At 44.1% G+C, this 22,641-nt stretch overlaps 1 protein-coding gene across 2 annotated transcripts in view; it reads left to right on the top strand.

Annotated features, from left to right (window-relative positions):
• Positions 1 to 22,641, top strand: part of ATXN7L1 (ataxin 7-like 1) — a 302,423-nt gene that overhangs the window by 126,728 nt on the left and 153,054 nt on the right. Inside the window, exon 4 of one of the 2 annotated variants that reach the window (XM_006834382.1) lies at positions 11,016 to 11,098. The exons of the other annotated variant lie outside the window; for it this stretch is intronic. Within the exon in view, the coding sequence (XP_006834445.1) occupies positions 11,016 to 11,098 (83 nt within the window). Of the gene's footprint in view, positions 1 to 11,015; positions 11,099 to 22,641 lie in introns of those variants that run through there. 2 annotated transcript variants of the gene reach the window in all.

Here is a 22,641-nt window from a genome sequence, read left to right as displayed (position 1 = left end):
AACATTCTTTTTGAAGTATTCTGGGTTTGTTGTTAAGTGTTGTCTTTGAGTCGGTTCTGACTCAGAGCAACCCTGTATAGGATTTCTAAAGTGCAGCTGGTGAGTCTGAATTGCCAACCCTGTAGTTCAAACCAACCTTGCGGTCCAGTGCTTATCCTACAGCACCACACCAGGGCTCTAATACCAGTTGCGTAGCTTCCAGCATCACAGCAACGCGAAAGCCACCACATTGTGCTGTGGGTGCTGCATGCCTTCCAGTCAGTTCCAAATCACAACAACCCTGTGAGCAGCTGGTGGGCTCTATCTAGCTGCTGACCTTAAAGTTATTAGCCCAATGCATAACCCACTATGTTGCCAGGGCTCCTTTCACCTTCTGGTCTGGGTTTAGAACCATTTTAATTCCAAAGGTCTCCATAAAGCTTGCTAAGCCCATTGGCTGTTCCTGTCCACTTGGCCGAAAGGGCAGCAGTGAATGCCCCAGTCATCGTTCTGTTCCTCTGCCATGCCTCTTGAGGTCAGCACAACACATGCTTCAAGTCTCAGGCCCGTCACCGTGTGATTCAGATGTGACTCATGTGAGTCAGTGCCCCGAGGAAGAGCAGCCTGCCCAGGGCCAGGGGAGGCTTTCCTGGTAATTTGTGTTTAAGACAAGCTTTTAATAGAGATACCCTTTTAAATAGTAACCAGGAAAAAGACTCTCTCCTCTTAACGGGTATCCATTTATAGGACTCAGCTGTTGAAGCTCAAGGGTAGCATTCGGCTTAAGTTTAATCTTCTGTACGCCATAATTTACAGCGCTGAGTAAAGCATTGTACATACAACTATTTCAGCCATTTGCCATGATAAATAGCTATTGCTCTTGGCGGAACAGAAAAGTCATATCTGCTTTCCATTTATGAATATTGTATTGTCTCGGACAAGCTCTTGCTGTAAGTTTTTAAAGGGGAAATCCCCACTGAGAACTTCTTTTCTCTGACCCAAGTAGTTTCCCTGCTATGTGTACCAGTCCAACCTTGGTCCAGTTGGCAGTTCTGCAGTACCGTGTGTTTCTGGTGAATGTTTCACAAACACTGCATGCCATGAGCCGTTAGGTAGAAGACTTAGCTGGTGGCAGGAAGCCACCAACGGGTCAGGAAAACATTTTAAAGGCGATAATCTGATGCAGGGAAACGAGAAGGGGTGTGATTCTGTTGGCTGCTTGGCAATGATAAGATGATGTCAGCTGGGGAAATTGCAACTAATGGGAACAAAAAATAAAACTACATTGCCCGGGCTATAAATACCTGGGGATCCACTTTTTAGGAACTCAGAGACGTGTTTGCCTTCCTCCAGACTTCCTTAGTTCAGAGACTTTACTCCTTGCTGGCTTGGAGGAGGCAAAATGGATATTAAAATATGACACTCGGGTCGCGTGACAGCTTGTCTGGAGAAACTCTCAAGGTAGATGAGGTAAAAGAGTCAGCAGGTCACCCGACACTCCAAACCCAAACGAGACTGTTGTCATGGAGTCGGTTCTGACTCACGGTGACACCATGTGTTGCAGAGCAGAAGCCACAAGCCTTTTCAGGCTGTTTTTTTTTCACTTTTTTATTGTGAATTGAGTGAAGGTTTGCAGACAAGATCATCAGTTTTACATTCAGCAAAGAATGCCCTCTGTTTCATCTCAATGATTGCAATCCCCTTCTTGGAACAACAGTCATCCACTTCCTCCTTGGCTCTTAGTTCCCTTCCACCCACCTTCCCAGCCCTTCTCACCAATGTCCTTAGGGGCCTGTCGCCCCTTTGATTTTGAGTGATTTGACCGCTCCATCACTCTAGTGAGCACGCCTTATACATCTGTCTACTGGTTGGCTGAAAGATGGTGTGTTCTTTTCCAGACCGGAAAGATGGTCGAGGGCTACAGCTCAGCTTCCTCCAGTCTTTTCTGGCCAGTGAGCCTGGTCTTTTTTTTTTAATGATTTTGAGTTTTGTTCCACACATGATGTTGCTCTATCCAGGACTTTCTAATGTGATCCCATTCAGATGAGCTGGTAGTGGTAGCCAGGTACTGTCTAGTTCTAGTTTCAGGGTCCTAGAGACTATGTTCACATGCACCATTAGTCCGTTGGACAACTTGAGTCCAAGCATCTTCAGTTCTGATCACTCCTCTTTCTTCTGCACATGGAGAGACCAATCGCTTCACCTTGGACAGCTACTAGTGAGCTTGAAATGCCCCAGACACTACTTATCACAGTAGGATGTAGAAGGTTGTCTTTGTGTACTATGTTGTGCCAATTGACCATGGTGTTACCTTAGACTATATAAACTGTATTCTTTATGGGAGCAGATTATTAGGTCTTTCTCAGATGAAGGCCCTGGAGGACTGGCAGCGGAACATTTAACCATTGGACCAGAAGGTCTCCTATACCTAGCCATTTGTTCTGCACTCTCCCATAGCTTGCCCATTTTGATTTTCATGTCAGTTGTAAAGTAGACTGAGTGTTGTTGTTCAGTGCCGTTGAGTTGGTTCTGACTCGTAGCAACAGTGGCTGGTGAGCTTGAACCACCGACCTTGCCATTCAAACTGACTTCCCAGTCCAGTTTATGAACCCACAGTGCCACACCAGCTTGACAGAGATTTAGAGAAGGTCAGCAACATCCCCAGGGTCACACAGCTGGCAGGGCAGAGCTGCAACTGTAAATCAAGACTCCTGATTCCTGCTCCCCTGCAGCACTTTGTATGAATAGATCCCACAGGCTGGAGGGCAGGGTGAGGGTGGGGAGAGTGCACAGGAGCAGTAAAATAACATGCCCAAGTTTACTTTTCTGTAACTCCTAATATGTGCAGTTTCTTATTCTAGATTTGAATTCAGTGAACTCCCTCAAATCCCCCATCACACTGGATCTGAGCTTTTTGTAGTAACTATTAGGAAAACAGTCTTACCATTTTGCTTCCAAAGAAATATAATCCCATATATGCATAGGTTTTGATCTACCCTGTCATTTCCAGGCCAGGAGATTCCATCAGAAGAAAAGTGATGGTCATTTCAGCACACACTGAAGGCAGTTGTCTGTGTTCTGCATGAGAATTAATCCATCCAGCTTTCTGATTAGTCACAATGGGTGATGAGAGAAGTGTGCAGACTAGAAACTCCCAGTGTGTGTTTCATGCATGCAAACCTACTAATGAGAATGGGCTTTGGCACAAAGTTAAGCAGCGATATTCCTGTCATCAGAGCTTAGTGTTGCTTGTTAGTGTTCTGAGCGTTGGAGTGCAGACACAGATACAATACAAGTTGATCTTGATAACATCTCTCATTTCAAGGCCAGAGATAAGTTTGCTAAACAGGCAAATGAGAGGAAGCAATCTGAAGAGACAATTGTATGTAAGTGTCTCTGGACACATAGCAACCTTGCCTAGGACCTCCCTCTCTCTCTCCCCCGCCTCTGTTTTCCCACCTGTGGAATGGGCATAGTGATTATTTTATGCTCCAAGGTTATTATTAAAAATGACAAATTTGACAGTGCCGTAGCATGTAACATGCACTATAAATATGCCTCACTGCCACATGGAAAATAGAAGTTTTTAGCTGGAATGTATAATGAGGTTAGGCAGTGGGGAGGGGTCAGGTGCTCATCTAAGGCAGAAAAAGAGAGAGACAGGCTGTAAAGCAGTCTGGGGCAACACGGTGGAATGTTCAAAGCAAACAAACAAGGAATCAACAGTTGGGCATCTGACCCGAATTTAGAAACATAGGATTGGAGATGAGGCTGTGTTGGGCCGCTGTCTTTTCCCACTGCAGGCTTGGACTCAAGTTCACAGCCCCCACTGAATTCCAGAGGACTTTGCCTGGGTGGTACAAACAGTTCATGTGCTTGGCTGCTAGCCAAAAAGCTTGGCAGTTTGAGCCCACCCAGAGGTGCCTTGAAAGAAAGGCCTGGCAGTCTCCCCCCAAAGCAGCCATCCTGTGGTGCACAGTTCTACTCTGACACACCTGGGGTCATAGTGAAGCAGCCGTCCTGTGGTGCACAGTTCTACTCTGACACACCTGGGGTCATAGTGAAGCAGCCGTCCTGTGGTGCACAGTTCTACTCTGACACACCTGGGGTCACAGTGAATCAGAGTCAGCTTGATAGCAACTGTTGTTTGGGGTTTTGGCTTTATTGGTGGGGGCAGAAGCTTGAGAAAGGAGGGCTACCTGAGCTAACTAGTGTCTTCATGGGGGTCAGCTGTTCTGTTTGTAGGAAGGCTGTATTTGAGGGGCAACAGCGATTCGGAAAGTGTTCTGGGGTCAAGCTGCCTGGGTTTGATTTTAGCTCTGCTGCTTTCTAGCTAGGTGACCCTCAGCAAATCCCTCAATAATGTGCCTCAGTTTCTTCATCTACAATAGTATCTGTCTCACGGTGGGCTCAAACGTAACAATTGTAGGATGGCGCTGGATGGGGCAGTGTTTTGTTCTGTTGTGCCCCAGGTCACTATGAGTCAGAACCAGTTCGGCGGCACCTACCAACAATCTCTGAAGGTGGTCACGAGGACAAAATGCACAAATATGAGTACATGGCTTAGATTGGAACATCCGTAGAGTGAGGCAGTTCTTGGACCTAGGTAATTCCCTCACATGTCAGAAAGGAAACCACAAACCGAGTTGAGTGAGGAAAGTTCATACCCAGAGTACTGAGGGTGTAGACCGTGTACCACATGGTTCTTAAGGGAGAGGAAGCTTGGAGAATGGAAAGGAGGCAAAGGGTCCCAGCTGGAATGATAATTAACCGTGGGCTGGTAAGCAGAGGAAGTTGTGGAGAGCCAAATTTTGCACTGATAGACTCTCTTGAAACGCCCAATGCCCCTCCTGCCTGCCCCCAGAGAAGTTAGGAGCTTGGGGGTTTTATGAGCACAAGAGTTAACTCCATTAGCTAGTTTCCTGGAAATATGTATCTTCTTGCCTCACAGGAGTCTGCCTTTGCCTGTCACTTACTAAGACCTTATCTCTGTTCTGGAATCCTGCAAAATCATTCCCCTGTTAACTGTCTGCTTCAACATGGGAAAAATCCTTCTCACTGCAAGTCTTGTCTAATGCCTCCCTGCCCTGTCTCCTGCAGTGTGTGGGCAGGCCGGCTCTCTGCTTTCAGAACGGCTATGTTTCCGGCTTGCCGAGCAAGTGCCTTTAAATCCACTGGTAAAAGGAGACAGCAGTCATCTGCTGGTTGGTGTTTGCCAAAATGTGACCTTCTAACAGGATAAAGTGATGGCTCCTGGCATGAAAGCTGGTTCCCCTTGGGCGTACACCCAGCCTGAACAGCTCCTTTAAAACCAGAAGCATTTGTCATCTTTTGATTCTCTTCCAGCACATCCCTGTCGCAGGTAGATAAATGAGGCAGCATATGGATGTCCAAACGCAGGACTGTCTAATCCCTGTTCTTTCCAATGGAGCCATCATGCTGTGAGGGTAGAGAGCACATCGGGGTGGTCCTGGACTTCAGGATTGTAACTATAACAAATTTTGTTATCAGATGTCCCATTTATATGCATATAATACTTTCTCAGAACCTCCCAGCCTCCAGTGTGCTATTGACAGGTGTGTTCCTCATTTCAGAATCCTGAAATGAATCATACATTTGTGAGTTCAACAGCTCATGTATGGAGTTCTGCAGAAAGCTACTGATCAAACCAATGTCTCAGCAAAAGCCAGCAAACATCACTGGATTAAAAATAGATAGGGGGTGGAGTTTGTATTCTAAAGAGCCTTGATTACAGAAAGCCAATGGGAAAGGTGGATCCAGTTCTGTTCACCCTGAGTTGCAGCCTCTGAACATGACTTTCTGTACAGTCGTGTGGGCTTTAGATTTCTTGATTGCATATAACTAAAAGTACCAGCCTATTCCCCAGGATGCAATATGAAGAAGAAGCCTTCCGATCTAATAGCTGACACGTGGATGACCTAGAAGGCCCCCATAAATGATATATGTGGTGGAGGAACTCAACTTGCCAGGGCAGGCCTCAGGCCCATGCCAAGGGGCTGAATGAGCTGCTGGTCTGGTCAGCCAGTTGTGATTTCTTCTGTGGCCACAGGTAACATCTGTCACTCCCACAGCTGCTGAATTAACTGCTCAACCAGAGTCACAAGGGCCCAGGCTTGACTGAATCAACTCTAGTTCATTTGCAACCACAAAAAAATCATCTTCCCTGAGAATGTTCCCTCAGTGAACAAGTGGCCATGCTGTCTGTCCTCAGTGAGGCATCCTGAAGCAAAGCAGACATCATCTCAGAGCAGATCTGCAGATCAGGGACCAAATTCCAATGCAGACCATAAGTGTGGATGATCATAAGTTGGTACCAATTTCCAGCCGCTGTCCAGTTGATTTTGACTCATGGCAATTCCGTGTGTGTCAGAGTAGAACTGTGCTCAATGGCTTGTCAATGGCTGATTTTCTGAATAGACTTGCAGGCCTTTCTTCCAACCTTTTGGTTAGCAGCTGAGTGCATTAACCATTTCTAGCACCCGGGGACTCTTAGTGGTTGATAGCCAGCTCCTAATTATCTATGATACTGAAGGAGGAATACAAGGGGGCTTCAGAAAGTTTGTGGGGAAATTCCAATTTCTTTTCATCCCATTTTTCCACAGACTTTTGGAAGCCCCTTTATACAGCATGAACTTTAAAATTTTTAAATAGATCCCCCACCTCTAGGTTTAGCCACTGTTTCTTATTAGAGGTCTTAAAGAAGAAGGTCGTGTTTTCTTTTATGTCTTCCCAGTTAGTACCTCCAGTGACTCGCAAAATGGCCCAATTAGACTGAGCGGATGCATAGAAGGGTGGTTGGCACAGGGGCTAAAAATTGGGGCTGGGTTCTTATTCCTGCTCCACCTTTTCCCTGATGTAAAGCTGTGGGCATGTCGGTAGTCTCTTCCAGCCTCTGTTCTTTATCCACAGACTATGTTATGACATCTACTTTATAAGGAGCTCTGGTAGCATAGTAGTTACGAATCGGGCTGCTAACCTCACAGTTGGCAGTTCAAAACTACCAGCTGTTCCGCAGGAGAAAGATGAGGCGTTCTGCTCCTGTAAAGATTTACAGCCTCGGGAGTCCTGTGCAGGGTCACTATGAGTCGGAACCGACTCCACAGCACATAACAACAACAACTGTATAATGTCCAGGGAGACTCAAATGAGTAAACACATGTAGAGTTCCCACAGCCATAGGAAGCATACCGTATTAGCTGTTATGACTTATTTTGGCTTGGAGAAAAAGAGGGGAAAGTACTTTTTCATGGAATATGATTAAACAGAATAATATGTTCATTAAAAGACAGACAATACCTAAGTGAGTCTTTGAAGTAATTCAGCTTTTCATTCATGGTGAGATCACTTTCTTTTTTTCTTAGCTTAAAAGGCTGAGCCAGCTGTACATGATATATTAAACCCACACACTGACTTACTTTAGAAAGGTTACTATTTTGAGAGTCGGATCATTCCTGTGAAAAAGCAATTTTGGTGTGCCTCCTGTCCATTGACGAGATTTTCATGTAAAGAATGGTTTCCCTCACTAGGATTAGTATCTTCAAAATCCTCTACAGTTCTCAAGCTCTGTGATCAAGGGAGGGAAAAACAGGAACTGTGAACTCCGTGAAAAAGGAATTCCATGTCATTCCTCTTCATGAGTTCACAGTGTCTGGTGGAACAGTAGGTAATCAATGTCTTTGAATGAATGATTTCATTTAAGCCTTTAAGTCATTGATTCTCAACCTTTAGAAGTGCATCAGAATCATCTGGGGGCTTGTTAAAAACACAGGATGCTGAACCACACCCCCAGAGTTTCTGATTCAGTGGGTCTGGGGAGGGGTTTAAGACAAGTCCAAGGTTAGTGATGCTGATTCATGCAGCTGGTGCTGGGACCCTTTGGTTTGGGGTCTAATCAGGGGCGGATGAACCAGGAAGCATGGTATGCACCAGCTTAGTTGTGTTTATTTACCCACCTGTAGTGAACAATTCTGCTCCCGTAATGATTTACAGCCTCGGAAACCCTGTACAGGGTCTCTATGAGTCGGAACCGACTCCACGGCACATAACAAGTGAACAATTCACCACATCTGTGACTTGGTGAAATCCAGGTGAAATTGTTTGCTACAGATGAGTAACTAAGCCAAAGGAAGCTCTTGTTCCTGCCTTATTGGGTAATCTGTCCCTGGTTACTTGTTAGGTCCACTGGCTCCTTTCCCGTTTCCAAGCCTTCCAGGAGAGATTAACCTCTCTACTTGTCTGACCTTGCCCCATAGAACTAAGATCGATTTTGTAAAAGCTAATAGGATTTCACCAGATGAATGAGCAGCCCAGACTTTTTTTTTTTTTTTTAATCAAAAGCTACATCTTGCCCTTTTTATAAGCATGAGCTACGTGAGAGAATCCGTTGTCACCTCCTGTATAAGCAGGGTCTGTGGTGGCAGGACACTGCCGGTAGGGTGGAATAGAGTGGCACACATTGCAACAGTTAAGCCAAACTGCATCTCCACCCCCGACCTCATGTCAGATGCACTTAACTGAAGAGTTGAAATGAGACATGACCTTTTCCAGAAACTGCAGATGAACAAAAGGGTATAGGAGATGAGCGGATGGTACGAAAGGGAACATGTTGTTTGCAAAGTCTTTCATGCTGGCTGTCGGCCTGCCTAAAGTCATTAGGGCCCCAGGCTACAGCAACAAGAGACAGTGTCATGGCCTGAGAGGCTGTCCTCTGTGAAAAGTCATTCCTCTATTTCCAGATGTCTCTCTGAATGCAGACTGGAGTCAGAATTCCAAACCCAGGCCTCTGGGAGCTCTTCTCTCATCGACCCCCTCTTCTTAGGGAAGAGTCTTGAGACTGGGAGGACATAAAGGAGAGGCCAGGGATGAGTGGAAAGAACCACAAAGATACCAGATTCACTGAACGAAAGAGGAGAACAAGATGGAACCTGTGAAAGGAATTAGAGAAAGGAGAGGAGCAAAGCCTTCCCCTGAGATGGAGAGTGTGTATTAGTAATATACTGTGGCATTTAACAACTTAAAACAACAATTATTTACTGTTTTACACAATGTCTGTGAGTCAGAAACCCAAGAGCTGAGCTGAGTGGTTATTGCTAAGCGTCTCTCCGAAGGTTTCAGTCATCTGAAGACATGACTGGGGCTGGAGGATCCACTTCCAAGATGGCTCCCTCATGTGACTTCGTTCCTCACTCTCAGGTCCTCAGGCCTCTTCACGAGGCTGTTCATAATGTAACAATTAGCCTCCCTCTGAAAAAGCAATCCAAGAGAAAGGAGCAAAAGTCAAAGTTCCTTTTATGACCTGATCTCTGAATGGGCACATTGTCACCCCTGCTTTATTTTGTTTGTTATAAACAAGTCACTAAGTCCAGCCCACTCTCAAGGGAGCATCACTTCTTGAAGGGAGTAGATCACCACAGAGAGTGAGCCCCTTTTGTCCTCTTTGCTCACTTGCTTGCTTCAGAAAAATCACAGAAGTAATGTTGGTGAATAATGAAAGGGACAGCGACACCAGAGATGGAGGCAGAGATGAGGACATGGAGAAATAAGCAGCTGTGAGGACTCTATACTCATGAAAAGAGAAAAGCTGTGTGCTGGCGGCCAGGAGGCAGGCTTGCAGAATGCGCCCTTTTATTGTTAAAATGATTATATATTCCTGTGTGTTTTTGTGTACATTAAAAAAAAAAAAAACACACACACACAGAGGGAATAGAAGCAAATGCTGTTGGATGATGATGCACGGAGGGGATTGTAATCATTGCAATGAAAAGAAATACAATAGGATGAGTGTAAAACTGATGTTCTCCCATGTAAATTATCACTCAATTCATAATAAAACAACAACAACAACAAAAAAATGAAGGGGGGCCTTTAAAGGCATTCCAAAGGGAATATGGACATGGTGGTTTTCCTAACTGAACTGATGGGAGGTTGGTAGAGGAAGGAGCAGTGGGAATTTCCTGTGGCCTTTAGAAGCCAGTCAAGCCCTTTCTATATTTCAGTCTAGTGGTGGGTGACCTTGCTTTAAAAGGGCTGAAGCTGCCAGTGAATCACAGGCTCAAATCTGATTCCAGGGTTATTAGAGCCAACTGTGGGCTACAGAGAGATGATAATTAACAACACTGTGTGTTTCATCCTAGATTTTCTGACCCACAAGCTCTGCAGTAGAGAAAGATTCAGGGACTTAACGGCAGAAATGATGATCTAGAATAAAAAGCACTTCTGGGCTGTGCCTCTCTAGAAGGGAATAGGGGGCAGGAAGGAGGAGGATTAGGAAAGTCTATTTGAATAAAGCAATATCCCCTTAGGTAATGGCTCATTCCCACTAGGACCAACAACAGCCCTGTGTGGCCAAGGCTCCTGGGTCCCTCCAAGAGACCCTCCCACAGGGGCCGATGTTTATTTTGGCCATCTTGACGCCATAAATGGATTCCGCTACTACTTAGCAGTCTTCTTGTGAGGATAAAGAGCCATTGGTGGTCATATTGTACTGTGTCTGCTCTTATCTTCTCTATCGTCCCTGGGGAATGAGCTAATCAAACTTGCTGATGATTTTACACTGAGAAGGAGATAGCTAATAACTTGGATGACAAGTATTAGAATACAATGTGATGTGGATAAATTGGGTCCATGTATTAAGAGCTATAAAATGAGATTCCATCAAGGCATGAATAATGGTGCCTGTAGAAAGGATTAATCAAATACCCCATTAAAAGGTATAGGAATTCTGGTCAGACAGTCCCTGTTTAATTATACTCCTGCCCCTACCCTGCCCCCTTTCCATCCCCCTTGAATCTGCTTTCTACTAGGAGAAATATGGGAAAGAGTTTGGAGGAAATAATGGAAAAATTGGGACATATGTTTTGTTAGAACAAGATCATGAAGATAGATATAAGCAACCAGTGTTTAATTTAGGGGGGAAAAAAGGCAATTGGCATGAATAATAATTTGCAAATGTAATTTCCAAAGGCGCCCTGTTGATACCATTCAGCAAATGCCAACAAAGCATTTACTTTCCAAAGGGAGAAAGCAAGACAAGAGAAATGAAGGCATCTCCAGGAGTGGACCAGAGAACAGCCAAGCCATAGACAAGCATCAGGTGTGAGAATGGGCAATGCGGAAGAGAAAGTCTCGGAGGACTGACATTGTCTGAGAAGACTGCCTGGAAGGGGAGACTCCAGCTCGGCCCTGAAGTGTGGACAAGCTTCCGTGTACTGCAAATGCGTGAGCACTCTGGTGACAGGGCTTAGTGAGAAAATGGGCACCTGTGGGGTTCTCTCCATTTCCACCACCACCACCCTGGTCCAAGCTACCATCACTTCCCACCTGGACAACTGCAAAAGCCTTCCAGCTGTTCTTCCTGCTTCCACTCTTGTTCCTCTACAATCCATTGTACACATAGAAGTCAAAACCAGAATCAAAGTTAATCGTGCCATTCTTTGACTCATGGCTTCCCATTATTCTTAAACCAAAAGTAAACATCATTATCATGGCTACAAAATCTTGCATGGTCTGACCCCTGCCTACCAATTGGACTGCATCCTGCACCAGGCTCCCTTCATTCTCTGTATGCCAGTCAAGCTGGCCTTCAAATTGTCAGTGTATTGGGTCTTGCTGCCACAGGGCCCTTGCACATGCTTTCCCCTCTGTATGTGATTTTCTTCCATCCCCTCGTCCTGAAACTAACTCAAACTCACCCTTCAGAACACAACCTAATAATGTCCTCCTGGAAGACTTCCCTGATTTTCATAATTAGGTCAGCTCTCCCTCATACACTGAAAACAAATGTATGTTTATTATGTGAGCATATGATTAAATTAATGTCTGACTCCCCCACTAGGCCATAATCTTACTGAGAGCAAGGACCCAGCCTTTGCATCCCATTGAGCGTCACACAGTCTCATTAAGTATATGTTGACTGGATCATGACATTTAATTAGGAACAGTGAGACTAGTCAATAAATTATACTACGCATATGAATTCTGAATGGGAAGACTTGAATTCATGTTCACACTGCCACCTGCTGGCTGTGTTGTTGTAAATAAATCACAAATCCTCTCTGAGCCTGTTCCCACATCTATAAAATGGGGATACAAACAGCCACCTCACATGATTGTAGCAACAATTTAATGAAATAATATATGTAAAAATATTTTTGAAACTGTAGAGCCAAACGTAAAATCTGCCTTGTCATTTTATCTAATGTCTGGCACATTGGGGTCATTAAACAATTATTGGATGGATAGATGGATGGATGGATGGTGTATGAGTGAATGGGTGGATGGGGTTGATGGATGGGTGGATGGTGGGTGGATGGATGGATGGGATGGGTGAGTAGCAGATGGATGGATGGATGGATGGGGTGAGTGAGTTGCTGATGGATGGATGGATGGATGAATGAATGGGGTGGGTGAGTGGCTGGTGGATGGATGGATGGATGGAGTGGGTGAGTGGCTGGTGGATGGATGGATGGATGGATGGATGGATGGGTAAAGTAACCGTTATAGAGCCAGCAGAGCTATAGAACCAAACAGGTGGGGAATGTATCATACTAACTGCAGGATAGAAATTAAAAGAAGAGGTTATTTTCAGAAATAGGAGAAGGCTTGGTAATCTGCCCACAATGTCACATACTGTAAAGCAGGCAAGGACAATAAGGACGAGGGGGATAAAATCATTTAACTCTTTAGTGATGGAACATATTCAGGTATTTCTCACCAGTATTTTCAGCCTCACTGGTTTCTTCGGAAGCTGCTAACCACTTCCGATATCCAACGTGTAATGTAGTATGTGCTGCCACTAGACAGGACCTGGATAACTGCATGAATCTAAAGCAACGAGCGTCACCCTGGCATTTCTACCAGCTGAGCCCGCTTGGGACATATGTGCCACAGAACTGTACCAAAATCCACATTACTTAAAAAAGGAGGGGGCGGAGGGGTTTCCCCATGATTTCAGCATGGCTTCCATTACTGAAAACATACAGTATCAAGAAAAAATTCAAAGCAGTAAATAATTCTATCCCCAAAGGGTTAACTTGGGTAGAAGGAAGTCCCTGGTGACCTCAGAGCAGTTCCTCCTCAGCCTTTCCAGGATGTCTGTGCTTTCAATGACATGCCTTAATTGTAGCTTAATTACTTTACTGATTCTTATCTGGGGGATGGGGGGGCATCAAATTGATTTGCACATACAGCAAAATTGGTAAGATTACTTCAGCTGCTGCCAGCAGGTGCTGACAAGTGAAGAAGTGAACTTCAGAGGATAAGAAAATACACTAAACGCTTAATAAGTCCTAGAAACTGAAGATATTTAATAAATTGCAGTAGACAATTAGGTTTAGTTTCCTGACTGGCTTCATTTTTAACTCCCTGTGTTCCAGTAAAACTAGAACAGGGACATATGCTTTGAGATCCAGCCGAGGGCTAAGACACATTTCTCTGTGTATTTTTCTGTCTTGGTCATACCTCATTTCCTATCACCCCCTCCATTTATCCAGGGTCAGTGTGTAACTCTGTGACACACATAGTCTTTTTGAAATGTTTCAGCACAGAAGCTCTGGTTTGCTAGCTCCCGGTCCAGCCAATCGCTGTGTTTGTGTCTGGGCCTTGAGAATGAGTGGTCTAGAATGGACCCAACTCCCACGTTTATCATCTCAGTTGAATCAAAGTCATAGTGGAGGAATGAAACCCCATGGGTATTTCAAAATACACCTTCACCCCAGGGCTGCAAAACTGGCCTATAAATTTAAGTAGTCAGTAGAAAAAAGTTAAGAACAGGGTAGAAAATAAGCTATCAAATATTTTAGTTTTATGTAATACTTGTTGGCATGAAATATGCGTTTATGGGTTGGAGAAGACTTTAAAGTGGTTCAAAGAGAGGGTGGAAGGACCCTCACTCCCACCCCCATAAACCCCTTTTCAGCAGGAATAGCTCAAGAGAAAGTAGTTGACCTCAAGGCAGTATCATGCCCATTTCTGTCCTTTTCCCCACATCACTCAGATCAAGGACTTTTTTTTGACAGCCCCATGTTCAAATGTCGAATCTCATCAACAGAGTGAGTTCCTATGTGCACAGGTTGCCCAGAAGGAATACTGTGGCCCTGGTCTATCTACAGGTGGAACAGTCCTAGAAGAGTCACTGAATTGCAGGCTGGGAAATGTTGTTGCTGCTGTTGTCAAGTGCCGTCGAGTCAGTTCCAACCCATAGTGACCCAGTGCAGGGTTTCTGAGGAGCAGCTGGTGAGTTTGAACTGCTGACCTTGTGGTTCAAACTGACTTTGCAATCCAGCACATAAACCCACAGCACCACACCAGGAAATGTAGGAAGGTGCAAGTAATGACCCGACCCGTTCACATATTCTCTGTGATGGGCCTCACAGGAAAACTGAGGTCAGTGGGGAGGCCTGGGCAGAAGAGGGCAGGGACCTCTCCCAGATTGTACAGTTGGGGCCAGCACTAGGAGCAAACACCAAAGCCCTTGAGTCCTTCCAGTGTCCAGAAACATGAAGACAAATCTCTAGCTCCTGAGTTCAAGCTTAAATCTTCTCATGTGTAAAAAAATAGGCATAAGCACACTTTCTCAGAGAGGTGAGGATTAAGTACCATAATGCTTCTAAAGCCCAGCCCAGCGTGAGCATCATGTAACTAGAAATATGGAAGCCTTGGTAGTGGAATCCCTACCTAAGTGCTGCTCTTCCCTGCCAAACACTCTGCTGGGGCCCAGTGCATCCTGCCATTCAGGAATGTCATTGCACTTTAGTTGTAAGAGACTGAGGTTTGAAATCATGAGAAGAGAGCCCATGAAGGATTTGGGGTTGGTCAGAACTCTGCAGAATTCCTAGTGATCCTGGAATAGGGTCTTGATCTCCCCTGGAAGCCAGATGGTTAGTCTTTAACCATCAGAGTGACAGCATCACAGAGTTCAGGCAGCAGGGCACTCCAAGAAAGAGTACCCCATCTTTCAGAAAGATAGAATACAATAAGTAAGGGGGGGGGGAATCTCTGCATTATATTTTCCTTTTCAGTGAAAGTAATTTCAAAATAATTTATATTGAGAACTTTAAGCACACACCCTATAATAATTGGAAATGCCTTGGAGTATTCTAGAACCAGGGTTGGAAATCACTTGCCATGCCCATGGTAATAACAGGAACTCAATCTTGCAAAGAGATTTTAAAAACTCCTGAGGCCCACAAAATTTGCATGAAGTCCTTCTCCCCACCACACCCCCAACCCTGCCCTTCCCATTCTCTCCTCCTGTGTGAACAGGGAAGAGGATACACATACCCAATGTTGTTGAGTGCCATCCAGTTGGCTCCGACTCATAGTGACCCTGTATAGGGTTTCCAAAGAGCAACTGGTGAGCTTGAGTCACTGACCTTGCAGTTCAAACCCACCTTGTGGTCCAGTGCTTATCCTACAGCACCACACCAGGTATCCTTCACAAATAGAAATCCCTGAGAGAGACAAGGAAAGAAAGAGTAGGAAACCAGGCTCTGATTACTCTAGGGTCTCTGCCTAATGTCTTCTGTTTCTCCCTGATGTCTTTGAGGCCTTTTTAGCATGGCTGCACAAACTAATGCTGTAATAAAGCTGTAAAGGTAGTGACCGTAGCCTATTGGGTTGGAAGAGTGCTTGACTTTTGAGTCCTTTTTTCCTATCTGTTTTGTAACTTTTGTCCGTTCTGTAATTCATCCGAAGTGTTAAGAAAACTCCCATCTCCAGCTGTGGCACAACTTCCTTTTGTCCCATATGTGGATGTGCTAGCTTTGGAGAATATAATTTAGGATCCTGGATTTACTGGAGGTGTCAGGAGGTCACCGTTAAGTGGGTGAGATTTTATGAAGTCAATATTTGATAAAGCTTTCTGAAAATTCTGGTAATTGTGTTCTTGAGACTGCCTGCTAAGATTAGAGAAAGGGGGAGAAATTAAAACGTACTTTTCTTGCTCCAAACCATAAGAAAATGGCCAGATCTAATCTCCTTTTCATCTGTAATTTATATTTATTGCATTTGGTGAGTCTGGTTAGTGGTTTAGATTCCGTAGGTTTTTGCTATATCCAAACTCCTATTATGCAATTATCTCTGATGAAACCGAATCTTATTCAATCCTGGACCCCAGAGCATAGCAAACTTCATTCCAAATGTGTTTCCTACTAAATTAAACTATATTAAGAGACTTAAGCAAAAGTATTCCTCAATCCCAGTTGCAAAAAGATTCTTTTACCATAAATCATTAGTTCCAGAGAGAACTTCCTTTTGCCATTGTATGGATGTAATTGTCAAATCACCAGGTGTTTTCCTGTCTCATTACCACACACACACTCATTACCACACACACACTCATTACCACACACACACTCATTACCACACACACACACTGGAGAAAGTGATTTTTGGTGGGTGTGCCATGCCTTTAAGTGCTTGGCTTGGGTGCATACAGGTTTTTTAAACAGGTGATTAGTTGCATTAAAAATGAATCCATGGGACCTGTTGGCATGCACTAAGAACTAAGTCTAGACTGGAATACTACAAATAAAACAAGTCTCCCAACAGATCAGTTATAAGGAAAATAAATAGATAAAGGGGAACCTATTGAGTAAAAAAGACATACAGGAAAGCCTGTGAAAACTGGAACCTCAAATGTTTTACACTAGTGGAGCACTATAGAAAAGTAGTAAGACTGTATGTACCCTGACTGTACCCTGTCAGAGGCAGAAAACTTCTAAGACCAGAAAAACAAGGCACTTCTGTGAGTTCTGGTTCTCACAGGTTTCACTGTGTAAAAATGGCAAGGAAAATTCCTGATCAGTGGATACAGAGTTTCTCTTTGGGCAGTTGAAAGGTCTTTGGGGCTAGATTTTGGTGATAGCTGTACCACATTGTGCGTGTGATGAATGTCCCTAAACTGTATACCTAAAATTCTGTTATCTTGATTTTACCACAATAAAAAATGTCACAGATCATATTATCAAAAGAAATATGGACAAGATACAGTGTCTAAAGATACTTACTTATCTAAGTATATGCATCTGGGTAATAAAACCATAAATAAACTGTAAAGTCTGGAGTAAAACCTACTGCCATCAGGTTAGTTCTGACTCATACTGACCCTGTATAGGATTTCTGAGACTATAAATCTTTATAGGAGCAGAAAGTCTCATCTTTCTCCCAATGGGCTGCTGGTGGGTTTGAACTGCTGATTTGAAGTTAGCAGTCTACTGCTTATCCTACAGCGCCACCAGGGCTCCTTAAAGTCGGAAGAGTGGCTGCTTTTGTGGAAGGGGCTCATGCATGAGCCAGGAAAGGAGGAGCTTGGGTTGGGAATGGGGAATTGACAAAGTTTATTCTTTAACTTGACAGTTGGTTACAAGGGTGCTTGCCTTACAAAAGTTACCAATAGAATGCATTTATTGTATATGGTTGTTAGTGTCTATGCCTTGTTTTACAATAAAAAGTTGTGGTTTTGTTTTTTTATGGGTCCATGTGGAGTTTATTTAGAATCTTTCAGGAATTTGACATTTTGGTGGGGGTGGGGGGTGGGAAGCTTATAATGAAATATGACTTACTTTTCTCACTGAGAGGAAAATTGTAAATCTAGATGGAATTCAATAGTGGGGTTGTCTGGCAGCTTGATCATAAATGAGAGAGGCTGCCAGGAACTTTAACAAGAGGACCTGTGGTTAGAATTATCTGGATTCTGGTCACTGAAACACACGGGTCAGAACTGACTTGACAACAACTCACAAGAAGCCACCGAAGACACTCGGGGTCTTTATTTTCTCCCTATTTTTATTTATATGGTGAATTTTCCAGCTAGTTACTAGTTGATCTTAGGCTGGGTTCTCTGTAGGAACAAAACCATACACACACACACACACACACACACACACACACACATATATATAGATATATATAGAGAGAGAGAGAGAGAGTGCAAGATTGAGGTTTATTTCAAGGGAATGGCTCATGAAGAGTTATGGAAACTGACAAGGCCCAAATACATGGGTCAGGCATCAGGCTGGAGGTGTCACAGGGCTGTGGGAATTGACAGATCCCAAAATCTACAGGTCAGATGGCAGGCTGCTAGCTCATGTCCCAAGAACCGGAGGTCAGAGGATGACAACTTGGATCCAGGATGGAGAAGAGGACAAACTTTGTCCAAGCATCTTATATGTATTGAATGCATGCCATACCCCAAGGAAATTCCCCTTACATCAGATCACAAAACATAATGTGAAGCATGATGTAACCAATTGACACATAACATTAACCATCACAGTTGCTGTTGTTAGTAATAGAAAGAGCACCTGAGAACCCACCTCCTCTTAGCAAAAGCTAGAACTCTTAACAATAGCCATAGTGCCCCTGCCCTCACTCCTCCCTTATCTTTGTCAGTCTTTAAAAAGCAGAAAAGTTTGCCTAGGGAAACTTATCCATGCCATCAGTTCAACTTCCTCTACGTCAGTTGTCCCTGCAAGAGCTATTCTGAAGTGGCCACCTTTGGGATGTGACTTTAGAATGTTCTTCAGCTGGGGCATCCTTCCTTTACTCCAAGGTTTTCCTCCCTATTGAACGCAGTTCCTCCAGAGTATTTATCATCTTGTTATTAGTAAGTTAGATGAGAATTAGTTTCATTAGAGGGTAAAACCCACATTTAAAGAGAAGACTCAAGAGCGGATTGGTTGGAATTTACCTTTTCTTCTTCTAATCAGAACTAGCCTCAACTTGTTTGTACTTTTCAGCTTAGATCTTGAATTCCACTAAAACACAACAGTGTCCCACCACTCGTCTTGTCAGTTTGTCGTACTCTGGTGGCTGCATGTTGCTGTGATTCTGGAAGATATACTACCAGTATTTTAAATACCAGCAGGGTCACCGATGGTGGATAGGTGAAAGATGAACTTACAGACAAAGACAGACTAGGAAGAAGGAGAGATGGACTACTTCTGAATATTTAGTCACTGAGAACATTATGTATAGCAGTGAAACACTGTCAGCACTACAATATTGAATATTGAAACATGATGAAGCGCACCAGAATATTGTCAGATATAGTGCCGGAAAATGAGCCCCTCAGGTTGGGGAAGAGCTAGCTGCCTCCTGAAAGTAGAGTTGACCGTGATGATACAAATGGAGTAAAGCTTTCAGGACCTTCTTTTGCTGGTGGGGCACAGCTCAAAATGAGGATAAACTGCTGTAAACATCCATTAATAATCGGAACTAGGAAAATTGGAAATTGTCAAAAATGAAATGGAACACATAAAGATTGATATCCTAGGCATTAGTGAACTGAAATGGACTAGTATTGGCCATTTTGAATCTGACAGTCACACAATTTACTATTCCTGGAATGACACATTGAAGAGGAATGGCATCACATCCAGTATCAAAAAGAACATTTCAAGTACAATACTGTCTGTTATAGGATAATGACCATACACCTATAAGGAAGACCAATAAATACAACTACGATTCAAATTTACATATCAACCATTAAAGCTAGTGATGATGAAATTAAAGAATCCTACCTACTTCTTCAGTCTGAAATTGATCAAACATGCAATCAAGATGTGTTAATAATTACTAGTGATTGGAATGAATACAAAGGTTGGAAACAAAAGAGGAAGAATCAGTCATTGGATAAGATGGCCTTGGTGACAGAAATGATGCTGGAGATTGCATGGTAGAATTTTATAAGACTAATGTCTCTGGGCAGGCTCTGGTGGGATGGGGGTGGGGAGGTGGAGTGAAGACCAGCTCACCGTGGCTTCCATCCTGAGCAGCTCCTTAATTATAGCCTTCAGCTCTGGTAGCATAGTGGTTACAAATCAGGCTGCTAACCTCAAAATTGGCAGTTCGAAACTACCAGCCATTCAGTGGGATAAAGATGAGGCTTTCTGCTCCCATAAAGATTTATAGCCTCGGAAAACCTGTGCAGGATCACTATGAGTCGGAATGGACTCCACGGTACTTAACAACAACATTGACCTCAACAGGAAAGTCATCCAGTGATTGGTTGTGGAGAAGTAGCAGCTTCTGCCACGTTTCCCCCACCTGCACTGCATTTCTGGGTCATAGCAGCTCTCTCCTGTACTGTCTTAGTATGCTAATGTTTCATACCATAACTGACAATAGCTTTCCAGAACAGAGATTATTTTCTCAGTTTTGGAGACTGAAAATCCAAATCATTTCAATTTCCTTCTTGAAGGTGGCCCAGGCTTTCCTTGGTTCCTTGACATTTGTTGTTGTTAAGTGCCATCGAGTCGTTTCCAACCCATAGCGACCCTGAACAGGGTTTCCGAGGCTGTAAATCTTTATGGTAGCAGAAAGCCTCATCTTTCTCCCGCAGAGCAGCTGGTAGTTTCAAACTGCTGACCTTGAGGCTCACAGCCCGATTCATAACCACTGTGCTACCAGAGCTCCTTGGCACTGCTAGGCTTATAAAACATCTTCATGTGGCATATCTCTCCCCCCACGTTTGGGTCTGTCTTTTCTGGTCTACTAACTCAGAAGTGATTAGATTTAGGATCCAACCCTCACTGGTATGACCTTATTAGCATAACACAAGAAATCCCTACTTCCAAACAGGATCATGTCTACAGAGAAGAGCCAGGAATTCAACACATATTTTTGCAGGTCACAATTCAGTCCAAATCACACATTATCTAATTTGTTCTGCACAGTAATTCCATGAAGTAAGGAGTAAAGTTCCCATTTACAGAGGAGGAAACTAAAGGGGTTGAGTTTAGAATGGGGCAACTCAGCCAGTCTTCAGCTGTCGGCTCTGATGAGGAGTAGAAAGAAAACATAAACAATGGAACAAGTTAACACCAATGACCTTTTTTTAATGAATTGTGTCAGCCCCACACTTGGGTAGAACTCATTAGAAATAGGCACATCATAGACAGGAAAAAGAAAGGAAGATACATCTAAATGATCCATCATCTTGGTAAACATTCCCTTACACCAATGTGGTCTGTACTAGAGTTCATACAACTGGGCACAAAGAAGTGGACACACTGTTAGACTTTCTCCCCACAGCTGTCCTCTTTCGATGCTTACAATGATCCTGTTGCCTAGTAAAGTTACATGACTTGCCCAGCCCCCTTGGCTAGTTAGTGGCAGTGCTGGAATGTAACTAGGGCTCCTCGGGATCCCAACTCTTTTCTCACTGCTTTTCCTCCAGCGGCCTCTCTTCAGCTTCCCTGAGACTCAGCAGAGAGAGCTTAGCCCCCTGTGTGCATACCACTGGGTCCTCCTGACACTTGTACATCTCACAGTGAAGTGTTCACTGACCACTTTGCTGTGTTCTAATCACTTAATTAGTCTGTGCCTAGGAGGAAGAGATGCTTTATTTAGATGCTTAATCATGGAGACTTGTAAGTTTTCATTTCACTGTGAGTTGATGGCATTCGGATGATTCCAGACCTTCCTGGCTATGCTCCTAATCCACTTAGCACCAGGAGGACGACCAGGAATGGCTTTGTTTGAGGCACAGCCACTGTGCAGAGAGGACTGAGGGAGGGCTGTAGCCAGCTTAGCTGAGAGAAGGCAGACAGATGGAGGAAGGCAGAATGAATACAACAACATTTTAGGGGTTAAAAAAAACAACTAGACTTTTTATGCTCTTCTTGGGGCAAAAGGAGAGTAGAATTGTACCTTGGGATTTGGGCTGTGTATATTTCTGAGATTCACATCAGTTTGTCAGTTGACAGTGTCCACAGGTAAACTTGGGGAAGGAACTCTCACATACCTGATGCCAGGCTTGTCCCAACACCAATTCAGAATCCTTCCCGTGACATCTCACATCAGTTAAAACTCTACACATGACCCCAGTGTGCAGCTAACTAAAGAACCAGCCAGAGCTCTAGGTGGGTAGTATGGTGACTTTGTAATGGATTGACTTGTCTGTGCTGAGCTGCATTTCCCCAAACCTCCTGTCCTTGTGTTGTTTCCAGTGAGTGAGGTGAACAAGATTTTGGGGTTGATGGGAAGCGGCAGCCGTATGGTAGCTCACACACATTGGTCATTGCTGGCTCCTCTCACTGACCATGAGCCGGCCTGCAACCACTCCTCTTTCCCTGGATCCTTCTTCAACCGCTGGGTCTCCCAGGCCAGCTGAAGGGCCCTGGTTTCTGCCAGACATCCGTTCCATCAAGATCAAAGGCAAAAAGAGCAGACACAGGTTTCGGTCTGTCCACAGGAAGTTTCAGTGTAGGCTTGTGGGTTCCAGCTCTCCCCTGCTTTATACCCATCTTCGCAACTGCCTCACTATAGACTTCAAACCCAAGCATCAGACACAACAGCCTTGTAAAACTACTTAACCAGCTCTCACTATTATGAAAGGTCAAATTTTCAAGGGTCTTCAACCTATATATGTACATAAGCCAAAAAGCAAACCAAACTCACTGTCATGGAGTCCATTCTGACTCATTGTGACCCTTTGGAATGGGTGGGATTTTACTCCTTTTTGTAGTTCAGCGCACTCTAAGTGTGTCCAGGCTGTAGGCAAGCTAGAAAGAAGTTGAGGTTGAAAAGGTTGGTCTTGAAGCTAAAAGAACTTTGTAAAGCTCAATTCCCAGCGCCAAGGCCTGTATTGTCATTAGCCAGTCTGTGTTTTAAACATTGTATTTTGTGAGCAGCTAA

This window comes from Chrysochloris asiatica, unplaced genomic scaffold (genome assembly GCF_000296735.1).
Source record: "Chrysochloris asiatica unplaced genomic scaffold, ChrAsi1.0 scaffold00010, whole genome shotgun sequence".
NCBI lineage: Eukaryota > Metazoa > Chordata > Mammalia > Afrosoricida > Chrysochloridae > Chrysochloris > Chrysochloris asiatica.
Note: the sequence above shows the minus strand (reverse complement) of the source record. Positions and strands in the feature narration are given on the sequence as shown.